At 36.8% G+C, this 16,884-nt stretch overlaps 1 protein-coding gene across 5 annotated transcripts in view; it reads left to right on the top strand.

Moving 5' to 3' along the window:
- The window catches only part of TAB2 (TGF-beta activated kinase 1 (MAP3K7) binding protein 2), a 60,292-nt gene extending 43,732 nt beyond the window's left edge, over positions 1–16,560 (top strand). For all 5 annotated transcript variants that reach the window (XM_021527036.3, XM_021527034.3, XM_077782128.1 and 2 more), the window contains 5 exons: positions 1,968–3,480; positions 10,065–10,225; positions 10,851–10,944; positions 12,225–12,305; positions 14,515–16,560. In XM_021527036.3, coding sequence (XP_021382711.2) covers positions 1,968–3,480; positions 10,065–10,225; positions 10,851–10,944; positions 12,225–12,305; positions 14,515–14,660 — 1,995 coding nt within the window. In that variant the 3' untranslated portion in view covers positions 14,661–16,560. The remainder of the gene's footprint in view (positions 1–1,967; positions 3,481–10,064; positions 10,226–10,850; positions 10,945–12,224; positions 12,306–14,514) is intronic.
- Positions 16,561–16,884: the final 324 nt, after the last annotated feature.

Here is a 16,884-nt window from a genome sequence, read left to right as displayed (position 1 = left end):
GTTTCCCCTTTGAGTTCTCCAATTTTCTCATTGACGTCACTGAAATTTTGGAATTGATTGGATGCGGTCTTAAAAAAGAAAAAAAAATTGTCCAAAGAAATGCATTCAAGCTGAATGTAAGGGCCTTGCGAGCTTGGCCTGTTCCTTTTTGGCTTGGTATTTTTGGCCTTTCTGTTAATGATTTTAATTCACTTCATGCAAAATCTGCCTTTGAGATCTTTCTAGCTTGTTTTTATGTAGCATCCTATCTTTTTTTCTTTTCTGGTTCCCTTTTCTCCTTTGCAACAAATACCAGGCTGTTGTTCTTATCTTACCCACTGTTCTGTCTGCGTGTTTCCTTTCTTCACTACTAACTTCCTTTGATTACTTCATCTTCTGGTGATTATTCCAAACTAGAGGCAATATGCTTATCATCAATTTGATCCATTTTCATATCTGTGAATATTTTTTTGCAGCAATCCTTATCTAGAGCTGGCTGGATAGACAGCCTTTAGGGAATCCTGTCATTTTAAGTTTTGTGGCTGGGATTTTTTGGGGAATTTTTTTTTTCTGCTTTAATTTGGAAGAATTCAGAACTGTAACTGGTCTGTATGAACAAATATTTTTGGTTTTGTGGGTGAAGTTTAGCTTTGTCATCCCTCTCTCACTTCTGGGGTTTTTGTTGTTGGGGGTTTTTTTAGGTTTTTTTAATTTGGTAAATCTGTAAAGTATAGACAGTCTTGCTATGTCTGCACAACACTGTCACCATCGTGGTTGAAGAATGAGAAATGTCTGCTAGTTTAACAAAAATGACAAAATAGAAAGCATGTAGCATGGATCAGTTTATCTGGTTGTATTACTCTTTAACTAACTGATAATGTTGCTATTTGGCACATGCAATTTTTTTTCCTTGATCACGTGCATTTTTTTCAAGTAACTGTTTCTATGTGCAGGATGGATTTGCCACCTATTTAGCATTCATAACATGGGCCTGAACAGGTGCTCTTCTGGCTGAAAGTATTAACCTTAATTTCTTGGGGAGTGGGAGGTTCTGTGTGAAAAGTGATAAAGATGGAGCACAGTATAAAGAAATTAGGTCACTGATGTATGTTCACTCTTTCTACAAATCCTTATGTAGGAAACTAAATTGGGAAGATTAGAGTACAATATTATTAAACAATGTGGATAAGGAGAAGAGAGATTAGCAGTTTGCTTCTGAAATGTTCTTTTAAAAAAGAGCTAGCTAGGTTGTGGTTTCTGTTCTAAGTCATCCTATTACAGGTTTTTAAAGGTACAAATATAATTATTAAAAGCTTTACAAGCAATTATTTAAAATTAAAACACAAATGTCCTCTGGGTTTTCAATTAATAGTTTTAATCTTACAAAAGAATAATCCTGATATATTTGTATGAACTGAATTTTTGCATTTCTTTTGAAGTCATGTACAGTTTCTTGAGTCAGAGTATTTCTTCTCTTCATAAGATTCACTTTCTGTTTTCAGCAGGAGGTAATGCATAGCTGGTATTGAAGTGTTTGGGAAAACATTTATAACGAACTTTTGTTTTTACATTATTAATCATTACTATGCAGATGCTGTGAATCCATTCCTGCTGTCATTTTCCTCCCTAAAGGCAGAGCTTTGGTCTCTGCTGAAGATGGTTCTGAAACTGAGAAGGAATAGGGGGAGTATTCATCCAAGGTGTATCATATTGTATAAAGCTAGCTTTCCAAGGTGCAGGATCTCCCTGTCACTGCTTCAGAGGCAATGCAGACCACTGCCCTGGATGCCACTGGCTAAGTCACTGTTCCCAGAGCAGTGAGCTTCACAGGCAAGCCCTTTGTGTGTATAGAGCAGCTATGCTAGCCACCCAGCTAAGGCTTTCATCTGATGCTATATTGTTCATTTTTCAGTTGTGATTTGATGTATTCATACATAACTGTGACAGTATTTTATCAGTAATGTCAAACTTTCATCTGTCTTTTTTAGAATAACAATAATTTGGATGCCTGTTGTGCAGTTCTCTCTCAGGAGAGCACAAAATATCTCTACGGTGAAGGAGACCTGAGTTTTTCGGATGATTCTGGGATTCCTGGACTACGAAATCACATGACATCTCTTAATTTGGATTTGCAGTCACAGAACGTCTATCACCATGGAAGAGAAGGAAGTAGAATGAATGGAAGTAGGACTCTAGCTCACAGCGTTAGTGATGGACACCTTCAAACCAGTCAGTCCAGCAATGAACTGTTTCAGCAGGAGCCACAGACAGCACCTGTGCAGGTTCCACAAGGATTTAATGTCTTTGGGATGGCTAATACAGTTAGTGCTTCTAATCCAGGGCAGCATCTTGGATTTCACCTAGGCAGCAAAGGAGTATCTAACTTGTCTCAACAAACACCCAGATTCAACCCCATTATGGTAACTTTAGCCCCAAACATTCAGCCTGGTCGCAATACCCCAACGTCTTTGCACATACATGGTGTACCTCCTCCTGTACTTAACAGTCCCCAGGGAAATTCTATCTATATTAGGCCTTACATCACAGCTCCTAGTGGTACCGCTCGGCAAACACAGCAGCAGCCAGGCTGGGCATCTCAGTTTAATCCCATACACCCTCAGCAAGTCTACCAGCCGTCACAGCCAAGTCCCTGGACTACTATTCCTACATCCAGTACTACGCCACATACCTCATCGCAACACTCAACACAGCCAAACCAGCAAGGCCACCAGACTTCTCATGTGTACATGCCTATCAGTTCTCCTACTACTCCACAAGCACCTATGATTCATTCATCTGGTAGCTCACAATCTTCTGCTCATAGCCAATACAACATTCAGAATATATCCACAGGACCTCGCAAAAATCAAATTGAAATCAAACTTGAACCGCCACAAAGAAACAGTTCTTCTAAGTTACGTTCAACTGGCCCTCGCACCTCCACTGTTCCCTCTTCCCTCAACAGCCAGACATTAAGTAGAAGTCAACCCACTGTTTACATATCGGCCAGTCCTCCAAATACTGATGAAGTGATCACACGTGGTCAGCCCAAGGTCTACATTTCAGCAAATGCCACAACAGGAGATGATCAACTTGTGCGGAACCAGCCCACGCTTTTCATATCGACAAATCCTGGAGTATCTACTACTGCTAGGAATATGTCTGGTCAAGTAAGCATGGGTCCTGCATTTATTCATCACCATCCACCCAAGAGCCGAGCAGTGGGCAACAGCACCGCTGCAACTTCTCCTCGAGTGGTTGTTACGCAGCCTAACACAAAATATACTTTTAAAATTACAGTTTCTCCAAATAAGCCCCCTGCAGTTTCCCCAGGGGTAGTATCCCCAACTTTTGAACCTACAAACCTTCTAAACCTTCCTGATCACTATGTTGAAACAGAGGGTATCCAGCATCTTACTGACCCTGTTTTAGCACATGTGGATAGGATCAGTGATGCACGGAAATTGAGTATGGGATCTGATGATGCTGCCTACACGCAAGGTAATATTCTTAATATAAATTGTAGAGATTTTGACCAGGTTGTCAATTCAGTGTGTAGACTGCAGAACAGGAAACAGTTAGTAACCTCTATGATGTTAAAGTGTCTTTAATTTTAGCATTTGTGTTTCCTGAATAAATAAAAGCATTTTATAAGCAAATCATAGATTTCTTTTTATGGTAAAGACACATAGCTGAATACTTGGAGATATTATTCTGTTTGTCTTAAGCAGACATGTTATCTGTTTAATGAAGTGGAGTCATACCATCTTCATTTTTATGTTGTTCTGGAAGAAACATCTACATTTGTTCTACTAAAAGCTACAATTCCATTGTCAGATTTTTAAATCAGTGAGATACTGTTTACATTGGATTATATTCCTTTTTTTTTTTTTTTTTTTGAGTGTTATTTAAGAGGAAAGAAAAGCAGACTTCAAAAGCAATTAATGGCACAAAGTGTTGGCCTGGCCTCCATGTTTCCTACTATGTTCCTACAATAAAATGCTCAAAGTCTTGATACTTACTTCTGTTACATTTTAAAATGTGAAAAAGAACGCCAAACCAAAGGAATCTGTTTTAAGGGATCAGTGGTAATGGAGGGGTAAAACTTAGAATATGTGATACAGTGAGATAACCTGTTAATCTTTTTCTTGTGTTTTCATGGGTCTGCATGCTTTTATTACCAACTCATGGTTTATTAACCCTCCTGTAAGCATTTAAAAATGTTGAATGAGTCTTAGGATATTTAAGCAGTATTCACAATAGGTTATCAAAATAATTTGTCTTTGACCTCACTGGTCCTCTCTGGACTCAGCAAACAATTCAGAATTTCAAAAACTGTCTTGTTCCACGGCCAATATAAACATTCTTCAGATTAATTTAGACATTTTATTTTGTGTAAGTAAGTACAGTGATCAGGACACTGAAAGACAGGCCTGCATCTGGAGTACTGTGTTAATGAAGTAAATCAAAAAGTTATTCTAGCTTGTGCACTACTTCTGGATATAATTATCTTTGGTGAGGAATAGTCAATCCTAACTCAAAAGTTTCTAAAGGTTATGTGTCAAAACAAAAAAGCTAATCATCCTTACATTCTCTTATGTTCAGTGCATAAAGAACTTCAGAAAATTCATCTGTAGGTAAGCAAAACAATTGCCCCCAAGATCATATTTCCTTTTCTTACTTTGGAGGGAGACTTAGCTGTATGTTTTAGTCTTAGTCCTGGAAAACTTCATATACCAGAAATTAAGCAATTGAAATCTTGTCCTTAGGCTTTAAGTCTTTTAGGTCATGAACTTGCTTCCCAAGCAAGTTGGGTACTTTTTAGGGGGTTGCAAAATAGCACTTTGGGTACATTTTGGGGAGTTGTCCCGTTCTTCTGTTTTTCCTTTCTCAGAGTGCTCACTTCTACCAGGTCTACCTTTTTATCTCTTGTACCCTTGGTAGTGATGGCCACAGTAACCTCCAGCAAAATCTCTACAAGCTGCAGGTACCAGCAGTTTAACAAGATGAGGCAAGTTTGATACTAGAGTTCCAGAAGTGTTGACCTCATACTTGCTGTGGAGCCCAGCTCTTCCTGAAGCCAAGTTGCAGCTCTTAGGTGATGTGTAGATCGATGATGTGGGCTGGTAAAACTTTAGGAACCTCAGGAAATCACCATCCTTCTGTGTCCTACACTAGAAAATGTGCTTATACTTCTGAAGTTCTTTACATGTAGAGAAGTTTTGCATTTTTGGCATGTGTATTCCATTTCTGCTGCAATAAGTGCAGTGTTTCTTACATTTTTGTTATTAATTAATATTTGGAAAGTTGAGAAATCTGATAGACTTACTTGTATCATATTGATATCTGGAAGTCCTAACTGTTGCTTTTAAACATGTTTCTTACACTTAGCAGTGGTTTTTTTTAGTCTTGCATACAAAAAGGGATTTGAGTTACTTGATGTTTTCTGTGTTCTAAACTGCTAATGATTTAGCCAGACTGCCAGAATCTTTCCATGCAAGGTGCTTGTTTCATTTTAATTTTAACTAGAGAAGATGAGTATTTTCTCTGGCCATGATTAGAGAAAAATGTATTTTCATCAGCTTTTCCATTTCTGACAGAATGCTTCTTATCTTGGCAGGAAAGAATTGAAACTGGCTTTGGGGGAAAGAAACTTTGGGGTGGAAGAGGGAGTTGCTTTGATGTCAAATGAAATTTCCTTTGCTCTTTTTATTTATTTTTCTTTTATATGCATGGTCCAGCCCAGGAGAGCAGAAGATGTATTGGATGTCTTTGTAGGTACTGCTGCTTGCCATCAAAAAAACTTTACTTAATTGCAGTGTGTGTAGGCACCTCAGTCTCCTTCCATGGTATTTCTGGTTTCCCTCCCAAGAAAGTCACAGCGGGTAGTAGAAGACTGCCCCAGGTCTCTGTCTTATTTGCTGCCAAACTTGGAGGTTACATAATGTGTAAAGGAGTGGGTACTGCTCAGATAAGATCAGTGTCATTTCCCTGGAATGCTTGGTTATATCTCTGGCACTGACTCTGTGATCCTAGGAGACTCAGAGTCACCAGACTATTGAGAAGTGGTTGCTGAGGGATGTTTCTCATTTTCTAGGATTCTAGTTTGAGATACTGAGGACTCACTTGTGGAAGTGTTGAGTGCATGTGTCTGCTGTTGAAGTCAGTAAAAATTCACGGTGCTTTGAGAAGGGTAATGTTAGATGCATGCCCAGAAGGACAGCCAAAAGAGGATGCATTTTTATGTGTTCAGTATAATTTCTGTCAGTGTGCAGGAGTATTCCCATCATTTAGCAGAGATTACAATTTATAATTACTTTTATTAATATGATGTAGTTAAGTGGGATTTCAATATATAATTTAGTTTAGTATAAAATGTCATATGGATGAAAAATTGGAATCTTGTTAGAAATTGAAAATTCTGTACTCAGGTACATTTTTGTGATATATGCTCTTTATGCTTATCATGTGATGAGTAGTGAGGCTGAACAGTTATTTTAATAGTTGCTCATTCTGCGTATAGCTTTCCATCTGTGTAATGGAAAGGCATCCCATCAAGAAAATACATAATTGTGTATTAACATCACTAGGTAGATGTTTTCTTACTAGGGAACTTAAGTCCCTTGTTTAAATATTACATGGCTTTGACTGTGATATTTTCATACTATTTTCTTAAACTTGAAAGAGGATGGTGTGCAAAGTTGAGTGAGTAATATATAGTTATATATGTGGATGCATGTTTGATTAGTACTTCTCACCACTTTGTTTTTAATGTAAATAAATGAACTGATAAACTAGATTAGTAAATTAACATTTTACACAGCTCTTGCTTTGGAGCTCTTTAAAACTTAAAAAAATAAAGCTGCAGGAAACAATTTTTTTTAATTCTTAGCCAGTCCTTGTAGATGTTTAAGAAAAAAGACTTTAAGATACAGCTGTGGCCTATGTGCCAAGAGGCTCTGAGTCTGTTGCCTCATGTGGTCTAAGAAAAACACCACTTTATATTTGGCTCTGTATATCCTTATCCCCACTCTTCAGTGAGGCTCTTTTTAAAAAAATAGGTAAAGAGATAATAAAAAATCAGTTGAACTATTGAAGTTGCACATCAGATGACTGACTTCTTTGCAGATTCAAATAATTTTGAAAACATGCACAAGCATAAGTGTGTTTTGAAACTCTCATGAACCTCCTGCCACAGTGTAACAGCATTGCCAGAAATCCCCTCCATATCTGACAAACTAAGAGATTCAAGAAATACATAGTCTATAGGATAGGGTGAAATCTTTAGAAACACTTAAAATAGCAGAAAACACTAAATTAATATTCACTGAGTCTTTGGAAAAACAATTATGCATAGATTTACAAATTTAAAGGTATATTTAGTGCCTGACTGACAAGGTTTCTGGGAGAGGAAGAGTGAACTTTTGTCCCCCAGACTTTTATGCTTCTTCCTGTAATTATAATGATACACAGCTTTTATGTGAAAAATGTGCACTTTGAATGTCAGAGGAAACAGTGGCATCTGCCAGAGCATTGAAATATACTTTACTCTGCTGAATGGAAGCATGCAGAAGTGTAAAAAACTAAATGTGCCAAATACCCTGTTTGCACTTAATTAAGAAGTTGAACTGCAGTGTTTTTCTGAACGTTTTCAGTTGCTCTGAGCAACACTAGAGGGAGCTGAACACTTAAATTGCTGGTTTCCATTCATAAATATGACACTGAAATACAGGAAGGGTTTTGTCTTCCTCCCACCATTGTTTTCCTGCAGCTACCAAATTGTTATTAAAGCAAAATTACCAAATTGTATATGAAAGTCTCCACTTAAACCAATCTCTTTCAAGTTCTTTATCAAAGTTGCTTTTAATAGTAGAAGGATAGCACAGTAGTATCAAATGATTCTTCTTTAATCACAATGGTAATTTTTAATGTGTGCTTTTAAAACCTATTGGGATTTGAAATTGTCAGATGTTAAGTCACAAAGTTCCTAGGAGAATAAATTGTATAACTTTCCAGATATGACATAAAAATGAAAAGCATGTAGTAGTGCTGTAACCTTCCATCAGTGCCTTCTCCTCCCTGTACAGTTCCATACTGACAGCTGAACTTCTAAACCTCACAAGTAGGAGAACATCAAAATGAGATATTGTGTTTTTTTCAAGAGTACCTTAAAAAAGGGAATGAGGGATGCGCAGGTCAGGTCTCGGTCATAGTTGAACTCTTGAGGCCATGCCATGCCTTACAACATGATATTCTGGTAACAGTGCTCCTCGCCTACCCCATCCAGCATCACTGGCTACTCACCAGCTGCTTGCGTCCACAGTTTGACAGGTCTGAAGAGGTCTAGGCAGTAGAGCATGGCTGTGTTGCTTCAGCAGTCTTACCAAGGTAATGAAAACAGAAGAGACTGTCTAGAACTGGAAATAAACTGTAAAAAGATAATGGGCTTGTACACTCTCTGCAGGAGTAGAGGCAAAGTAGTCTTCAATTTCCTTTCTTTAGATTTGCAGCTTCATTTACTGTTTGTAAAAGACTTTTCAAGAGGAGAGGCTGTTGAGATTACTTACCTGATAATTCCAAGTCTTCAACAAAAATCTTTATACTGAGATTTCAGTTATTACATTTTTATTTCACATATGAGCACAGCTGCAATATTTACTGTAGTGCAATTACTGTGACCCAAAGTAAAGGTGTCTGTTTATGAAAATTTCACCAATTTGAACAAAGCATAGCAGAATCTAGGTGTCATTTCAGTGTCTTGTGAACATTTGTGGCTTAAAAGCCTAGGCTGGATCTCAGTACAGTCTGTAACGCTGTTCAAAAATAGTTTGGCATGGTTCCTCCTTTTAAAGAACCTCTGGAAGACAAAATGCAATGTGTGAATGAATGAATGAGTAGGCAGGATCTGCAAGAGAAGACAGTTCTGCTTGCCAGAGATGTGAAGTGTTCCTTCTTTTTGATGTGGGTTTTTTTTTTTCCTCTGCTGCTATTTGGGAAACCTAGGCAACCAGATTTGAATGCTTCTAATTTTTTGGTACTTGAAGGAAGAAATTATAAGGAATTAAACATCATGTTCCAGCTAGAATTTGGTTGAAAGATTTTGTGAAGCAAATGCAATCTTTATAAAATACCTTGTTATTGCTACTTGTTTATAATTTCCAGGGTGATAGAAAAGTATTCATAGTCTGTGAAAATTATCACAGTTTATTTGAATTACTAGTTTAATGGATGAATGAATGGCTGTGCAGAAGTTAAAATGATTCTTTGTTTGATCTAATGAAATACATTTTTATAGAAGGTGATTATTACTTTGATCTGTGATACCTGCTTTTGTGATGATATTTAATAGTAAGCCTGCTTTCAATGAAATAAACTCATTAGATTGCATGAATTTGTGTCATCTGCTACTTAGATTCTTTATACCTTTAAAAAACTGTGGTTTAAAACTGTGCAGTTTTGCTAACTTCATTGTTTCTTGATTAGGTCTCCTTGTGCCTTTTGTTTTACAAATAGTAACCAGTGTTAGAAATTAGAAGCTGAGCTAATGATTCAGCACCATAGTTTAGGGGTAAAGTGACATACTGTTCAGCTTTTGACAAATATCACAGGTTGCTAGTGGTGTGCTTATTTCTTGTCTGGTTTTGTTTGATGGTTCATACTATGATGAACACTGGATCCAATCCTAATTGTAATAAGGATATGTAGTGCTCCATATTTCAGTTTTCTGAAATCCTTTTCATGCTACCTGTTTTACAGTGTTAAGATGAATACATGAAGAAATGTTTGTTCTGCCTTTGGGTAGTTAGTCTTGTAGGTTTTTACAGATTACAGTTAAATTTTGCATGGCCATTTATTATGTTGTATGGCTTTCTCATATTTGTTTGTCTGTAGTTAGCTTATGCTGTTTTCAAAAATACAGCACTTTCTGTTTTATGGCAGAGATTTTCTTGTGAGAAAATTGGAAAAGCAGTCTGTAGCAGTGTTTTTTTCCTTTTTTTCTCAAAAGAGTACTAACTTGCATCTTAATCTGATGTTGCCATGTGAAGGATAATAAAGTAGATAAAATGGGACTTTATGTATTGCAGCTTTACTGGTACACCAGAAGGCCAGGATGGAGCGACTTCAACGAGAACTTGAGGTTCAAAAGAAAAAGTTGGATAAACTAAAATCAGAGGTCAATGAAATGGAGAATAATCTAACACGAAGGCGCCTGAAAAGATCGAATTCTGTTTCCCAAATTCCATCAGTAAGTTGAAGTATCCATAGGGTATGAACCTAAACCACAAGTGTGGTCTGTCACAATAAATTGAAGGAAGACTTGTTCAGATATTGACAATATACTGGGGACAGGCAGTATAGCTAGAATTAAGCTGATAAACAATGGAGTTTAGAGTAAGGACTAAAAATGTGTCATTTAACCACAGCCTTGAAGATTGCTAATTTCTTTGTGAAGTATTGTTTTTAAAGGCAGTCACAAAAGGTTTGACGTGATAGTCCTTACAAGTTAATACTCATACTGCTATCACACCAAGTACTTTTTGGTCTTGGTGCATATACTGAGCCCAAAGAAACAGATTAATGCACCAGCTTTCAGTGCTGGATGATCATCCATTGATCTGGTGGACCAGACCACTGGCTGTGCCCTGACGGCAGATTGGAGTTGTTCCGTTAGCTCTGAAGTCTGATGAGAGAGAACAATTTAGTAGGTCAGGAAGCTTTTTATAAGATTATGCTTAGATTAAAAGAAAGGTGGTCATTAGGGAAGATTCTTTTATCATCACTTCTGAAATAATTAAATGTCTACCTGTGCCTGAGTGATAACTGTTCATAAACTGGGAAAATTAGTCTAACAGGCAGATTTATTTTTTCAGCTGGAAGAAATGCAACAGTTAAGAAGTTGTAACAGACAACTGCAGATAGACATAGATTGCCTAACCAAAGAGATTGATCTTTTTCAAGCAAGAGGTACAGTATGTCTTAGTACATCAGTAACTGTAAATGTTGATTTTTTTTTTCACTGTCCACATGTTTCAAAAAATTCTGTGTCATACATAATGGATATACACACTTTTTGAAAAATCATTGCATTACTTTGGGTAAAATCATGGTAGTAACTGTCTTTAAAGCCTGTTGTTTATATTTGCCATATGATTTTCCTAATTTCATGGTCATTCCTATTTCATACTTCTCTCAGAAGAGAGAAGTTTGTGATGCCATTTATTTATTAAGTAGTAGGGTGAAAAAATCTGATTATCTGAGTATCAAAGAGAGTAAGTTTTTTGAATGATACATCTATACATATGTGTTCATCTCTCTTTTTTGTCTTACACCTCTGTCTGTATTTAGCCTCTCAAGTTAGCAAATAAAGTGTGGTTGTAACTTCCAGTGTGCTCTCTGCTTTCCTTGTCTGCAGGGACGCAGCTTTTGCTCATGGGGGTGAAATTATGAGACAGCTGAGCCAGTTCAGGAACTGCCAACAAGAAAGCCTCTCTCTTCCTGCTTCTCTCTCTTGCCACTTACTGAGCTCTGACTCTGTATCAGTTTTTTAGACACTTTGCAGAGCTGATTCTGTTCACAAGCCAAGCTAAAACTTGCATTACTGGAAAAGCTTGCTAAAGCTGATGTGAGGGAGAGGCACAGGAAGGGAGAACTGAGATAGTGAGAGGGAAGGAATTGGTACTTCCCACTTTCAGAAGCAGTGAGCTGTTAGATCAGCTGGGACATGAGCCACCAAATTCTGCTTCAGACAGTGTACCTGCAGTTCAGGACAGGTGTGCTGAGTGTAATGCTACACTAAAAACCTGACCTTAAATAGAGTGAATAGTGAGTTGTTTTTTTTTCTTGTTACGGTAAATTGCATTTAGAACTTCCTCTTGACTTTTAATTCTAAGCATGTATAATACACTGCATAGTAGGTAAGCTATCTCTGAGTATAGTTTCAATTTAGAAAAAGTCAGCTAAGGTGAACTAACAAAATGATCTTAAAGTGTAGCAGAAAAAGATACCTCTAAAGGAGTTTAATTTGCTAGATTTTGTCTCTGACTTTATTTTGCATATTTTGGGCAATAAGTTTGTTAAAGTGTATTGTTGAAATCACTAATATCTCAGTTAGGTATTGACACCTTGATATAAAAGGTGAAAAGTGAATAATAGTATTGTTACAGAATTACTACCAGAAAAAACTGATATGACTCCCTACTCAAGTTTATTTTTTTAAACTGCTGCACTTTTTTTTTTATTTTTAGGACCACATTTTAATCCCAGTGCTATTCATAATTTTTACGATAATATTGGATTTCTTGGTCCCGTGCCACCAAAACCCAAAGGTATTGTATTAATAAAATTTGGTTTTGATACAAATACCTGGTTTGTATCCAATATCAAATTCTAATTTACAAATCTTGTTTAAGTGTTGATTATGAAATAGATTACTTCAAAAGCATACAAACCTTGCATTTTATTTGTATTGGCAGTAAGTATGTTTCTGTTTTCTCTTGTTTTCTCTTTATTCATACATTCAGGAAAGAGAAGTATATTAAATGGGTTATGTTAAAGATGGGTAATATATTGTAAGACAGTTTATGTAATGGAAGCAGCCATCTTTCTCTAAAAATGAGCATGAGGTACATTGCTTAGGAATCAGTGAAACTCATTTAGATGACTTCACCATTATCCATAAAGAAGAGTAGATTTACTTACATGTACTAACAACTCAGGTTGGTTACCCTCACTGGAATTTGTGGCTACTGTAGAATTTGTATTAACAAGTTACATGAAAGCCTCTTCTGACTTTTGGTAAATATAGTTCTAGGTATTTGAAAGTAATGCAGAGCAGTAGGGCAGTCAGTATTGCTGAATATTAGCTACCCTTAAACATTTTACTAGTCATTAGTGTGCACATTACTTGCTTTTTTCCCACTCAGGATGTCAAACAAAGCAGAACAATTATCTCTTGTGTTCTACATAAAGCAGAGAATGAATTCAACTTGTTTGGAACATCAGTAACAAATACTGTGACTTTAGACAGACCACCTCATGAAACATGGAGATAATCCACAGGTGTTTCTGTGCAGTCTTTCTGTCCTGGAAGTTCACATAATACAGATATGTGTGTGTTAAATTCTCCTTAGAATGTGAAGTAACTGTTATTACAGAATCTCATCCTAGAGATTTCTGACAGTTCTAAATTGTAAAATGGTTTAGATAAATTGAACTTTTTGTCCTGCAGATCTTTTGTAACACTTCCAAACTGATACCGGTTTTCATGCTCTTTAAAGCACTTTTTATCCTTCATTACCTGAGCTGATAGTGAAAATTCCAAGTAAAGTTAAATCCATACACGTTCCCATTAGACACATTTTACAACTGAACCATGAAGAACTTGTAAGTTCTTTCAATTATGTACTTTCTTTTACAATAAATATAAACTAATCTATCAGAGAAGAAAAATTAATTTTCTTTGACTAGTTGTCAACATTTCTGTTGGCTTATCTTGTAGGAGCTCACAAATTTGAGTGTTTAATTCAATCCATCTTAAAAATGCAAAATTAACCATGACTGGTTTATAAAGCTCTGAAGTCCCTCTATCAATTATCTTTCTTCTTTCTTTTTAAAAAAGTATCTCTGCTGTATTTTAGTTCTTCATTAACTTTAATTTTAATTTAATTTGAAGCTTCAATTTAGCTATCATGTAGGCTTTGACATATAACAGAATTACTGCTGATCACAAAAGAACAAAAATAATTCTTCTTGCAACTGTGATCAGTACCATTGTACTTCTGGAGCACTTGCTGTCATTTTGCAGCAATTGCCATTGATTAGTTGATGATGAGATGTATTCCAAATGAAATAATGGGCTGAAAGGATTTTGCAGTTGCCTAAACCAGGGAACCCTTAACTTGAGAAGTCACTCATCTCTCTTTTCATTTCTTTTATCTCTTCTTCTTTTCTCTTTTAAAATAGTTGAAGATTGCTGGCTAACACATCATGCAAAAACACACATGCTGTCTAACACACACATCATGTGTTGGTATGGCTGGGATGATTACTCTAGAATGACAGAGCCAGGCAATGGTTTTTCTTTAGTACATCTGCCTGCTGAGCTAGCTTGAAGAACTGCTGCCTTCTTTCTAGAATCAAAAAGTTTAATATATCAAAGGGTTACAAAAGCATATACTTCTTGTTGTAACGAATTTTAGACTACTCTGTAGATCTCAGATCTAAATCTTGTACATGTTTCCTGTGCTGATTAATTTGAACATTTTATCTTCTTTCTATGCAGTAGCTTTCAACTGAGGGAAGAAAGCAGAGTTAAGGGATGAGAAACTTGATTTTTGTAGTTTTACCTTGAGCCTTTCGGCTGATCTACAATCAAGCTGTAGTCAAGGGGGTGGTAAAAAGCTGCTTTTGTCACTTTTAATAACTATGCTGTTCTCAGAGGAACAAGATAGTTCTCAGTTGCATAAAAAAAAAATCTCAAAATTCTTTCAATGCTTTCAGTTAGTAACTGCTTATCTTATCTCTTCCATGTCACAGATCAGAGGTCCATTGTGAAAACACCAAAGACTGTTCCAGACACAGATGAAGATGAGGGAGCTCAGTGGAGTTGTACCGCCTGTACTTTTTTAAACCATCCGGCCTTAAATCGCTGTGAACAGTGTGAAATGCCCAGGCATTTCTGAGCCAATGGGCCCGTTACCTTCCGTAAAACCATAGCAAACATACAAGGAATTGTTCAGGCATTGGGGGAAAAAAAAGCATTTATGCATAGGATTTTGTAAAATGGAAGGTGTGACGAGATGGTGTTTTGCTATTGTTAAATGTCAGCCCACAGAGCAAGCAATACCTCAGAGTTGTGTCACAGGCAGTTGACGCTGGTTGGCTGAAGGGCAGTCTGCTGAGAGATTCGCCAGCTGCCTGAACCATGTACAGTATTACCAGTAACACACACCGTGTTCAGTGCCCGGGTGTTGCCCATCCTCTTCTCTGCCCCCGATGTCACTACTGAATTTTGACAGGGGAAAGGAATAGAGTGCTAGTGTTTTTGTTTTCAGAGCTTTCAACGGAACACTACATGCACAAAGGAGATCTTAAAAAGGAACAAGGTTTAAATATTTAAACTGTTTGCTGCCACATAGTGCCTTTGATAAAGGGAAGAACTTCACAAATCAGTGGTACTCTTTGCCTTGTCTTCCCTGAAAACATCTCTGTGAAGCCAGAAATCAGTACAATCACATCTAAAGATGAAAAGGAAAAACTGCATGCGTTGTCTGTACAATACACACAGTGAAATACCCCAAAGCTTTTCCTACTGTACATAGCTCTAGAGCCTGCTTTAAGTGATTTCTTTTCCTCACCTTTATTATTTTCTTGTACTTCTGTATGTATAGTGTAATAGTCTTTTTGTTAACTTTCTTTTTTTCCCTTTAAGTGATTAAGCACGATCATGTCCCTTTTTTTAAGCTTTTATCTGAGAGAAGCAATGCCTTAAAATAAGAGCATTAGTAAGAAACTATGCACAAAATAGCTTTCCTCTGCTCATTCTGTACATTGCTCTTGTAAATGCTGATGATCTGTGAAGACCTGCAGATGCAGCGTGGTAAAAGTGCAGGAAAAGTTGGAAGAGTTATGCATATAGTTCACTCTGTACACTGAGTTTTACGGTGGGTGACACAAAGGGAGCATTTTGTCTGGTGTGAGGAAACCTTATACTAGGAAACTTTCAACCCGCCAACAGATCAGCATCTGAGTTCAGCTTGCTTCATCTGCTGGGTGTCTTGCAGACTCCTGAAGAGAGGTCCATTGGGGAAGTACATAAAGTGCCAAAATCAACAGCAGCAGCATCGTACAGCTTTGTTCAAGGACTTTAAATGCTTTCCTGTTTTGGCAGCCAGTTTCTAAACCTGACTTTGTGGTGAAGTCTCATATTTATAGAAAACAAGGATAGCAATATTTAGGACAACTGAAATAAAGGCTGGAAAAGAGAAATCAAACAGACTTGAACACTGAAGCAACCTCAAGCATCTCTTTTATTTTGATGATCTATTTTTTTAAGGAAAATACTCACATGATCGGGGATGTATGTAACCGAGATCAAGAAAATGGAATTCCAGTACAATATGCATGAAAGACAGCACGCGAAGAATTATGTAGCAGCAGCACTTAGCGTGAGGCTGGAGGGAGTGCTAACCATGTAGCAAGAGACAAAGTAGACTGTCACCCACTGTAAACATCTGCCAGTGGACACTTTTATTAGAAGTTTTACAAGTGATCTATGTGAATGCACAGAGGCCTTTGTTTTGAAGGCTTTGCATTTTTTTTATGTGGGAAGAAAATGTCAATCCCAGGTAATTAGGCAGTAGACCCAAAGCACTTGCATTCAATGCATTTTGTTTATAAAATGAGGCCTTGTTTTTCAGCTTCATCTGCAATTCTATGTGAAGATTGACAAATCAGTTTTTACCTGTTTATTAATAAAACCTAATTTGGATATCTTGAGTTGATGGTTTTGTGATTTAGCTGGGTAAACTGCCTTTGTAACAGATAAGTTATTTATAAAAATTAAAAAAAAATATATTCTAATGTTTTCTTTTGTGATTTGTTTGCTTTTTCCATGCTGTGGAGCAACAGAATACTCAACAGAACAATAAGCATTAATAGTATTAAAAGTAGGCTGATTTCTTATGACCAGAGTTTTTATTTGTTTGTTTGTTGAACCTTGTCTCTCCTGGCATGCATTACTCTGTTTAATTCCAGTTCAGTGAGCATAAGGAATGTATTTCATAAAGTTGGATTGATGAGAGTTTTCTGACCAAAGATCTGCTCACTTATTCATAAAATAATAAGCTAGACACAGGCCCTTTTTACTTCCTGCTTCTGGGGTTCATGATTTTTAAAATGTTTTTC

Source organism: Lonchura striata, chromosome 3 (genome assembly GCF_046129695.1).
Source record: "Lonchura striata isolate bLonStr1 chromosome 3, bLonStr1.mat, whole genome shotgun sequence".
NCBI classification, from domain to species: domain Eukaryota; kingdom Metazoa; phylum Chordata; class Aves; order Passeriformes; family Estrildidae; genus Lonchura; species Lonchura striata.
Note: the sequence above shows the minus strand (reverse complement) of the source record. Positions and strands in the feature narration are given on the sequence as shown.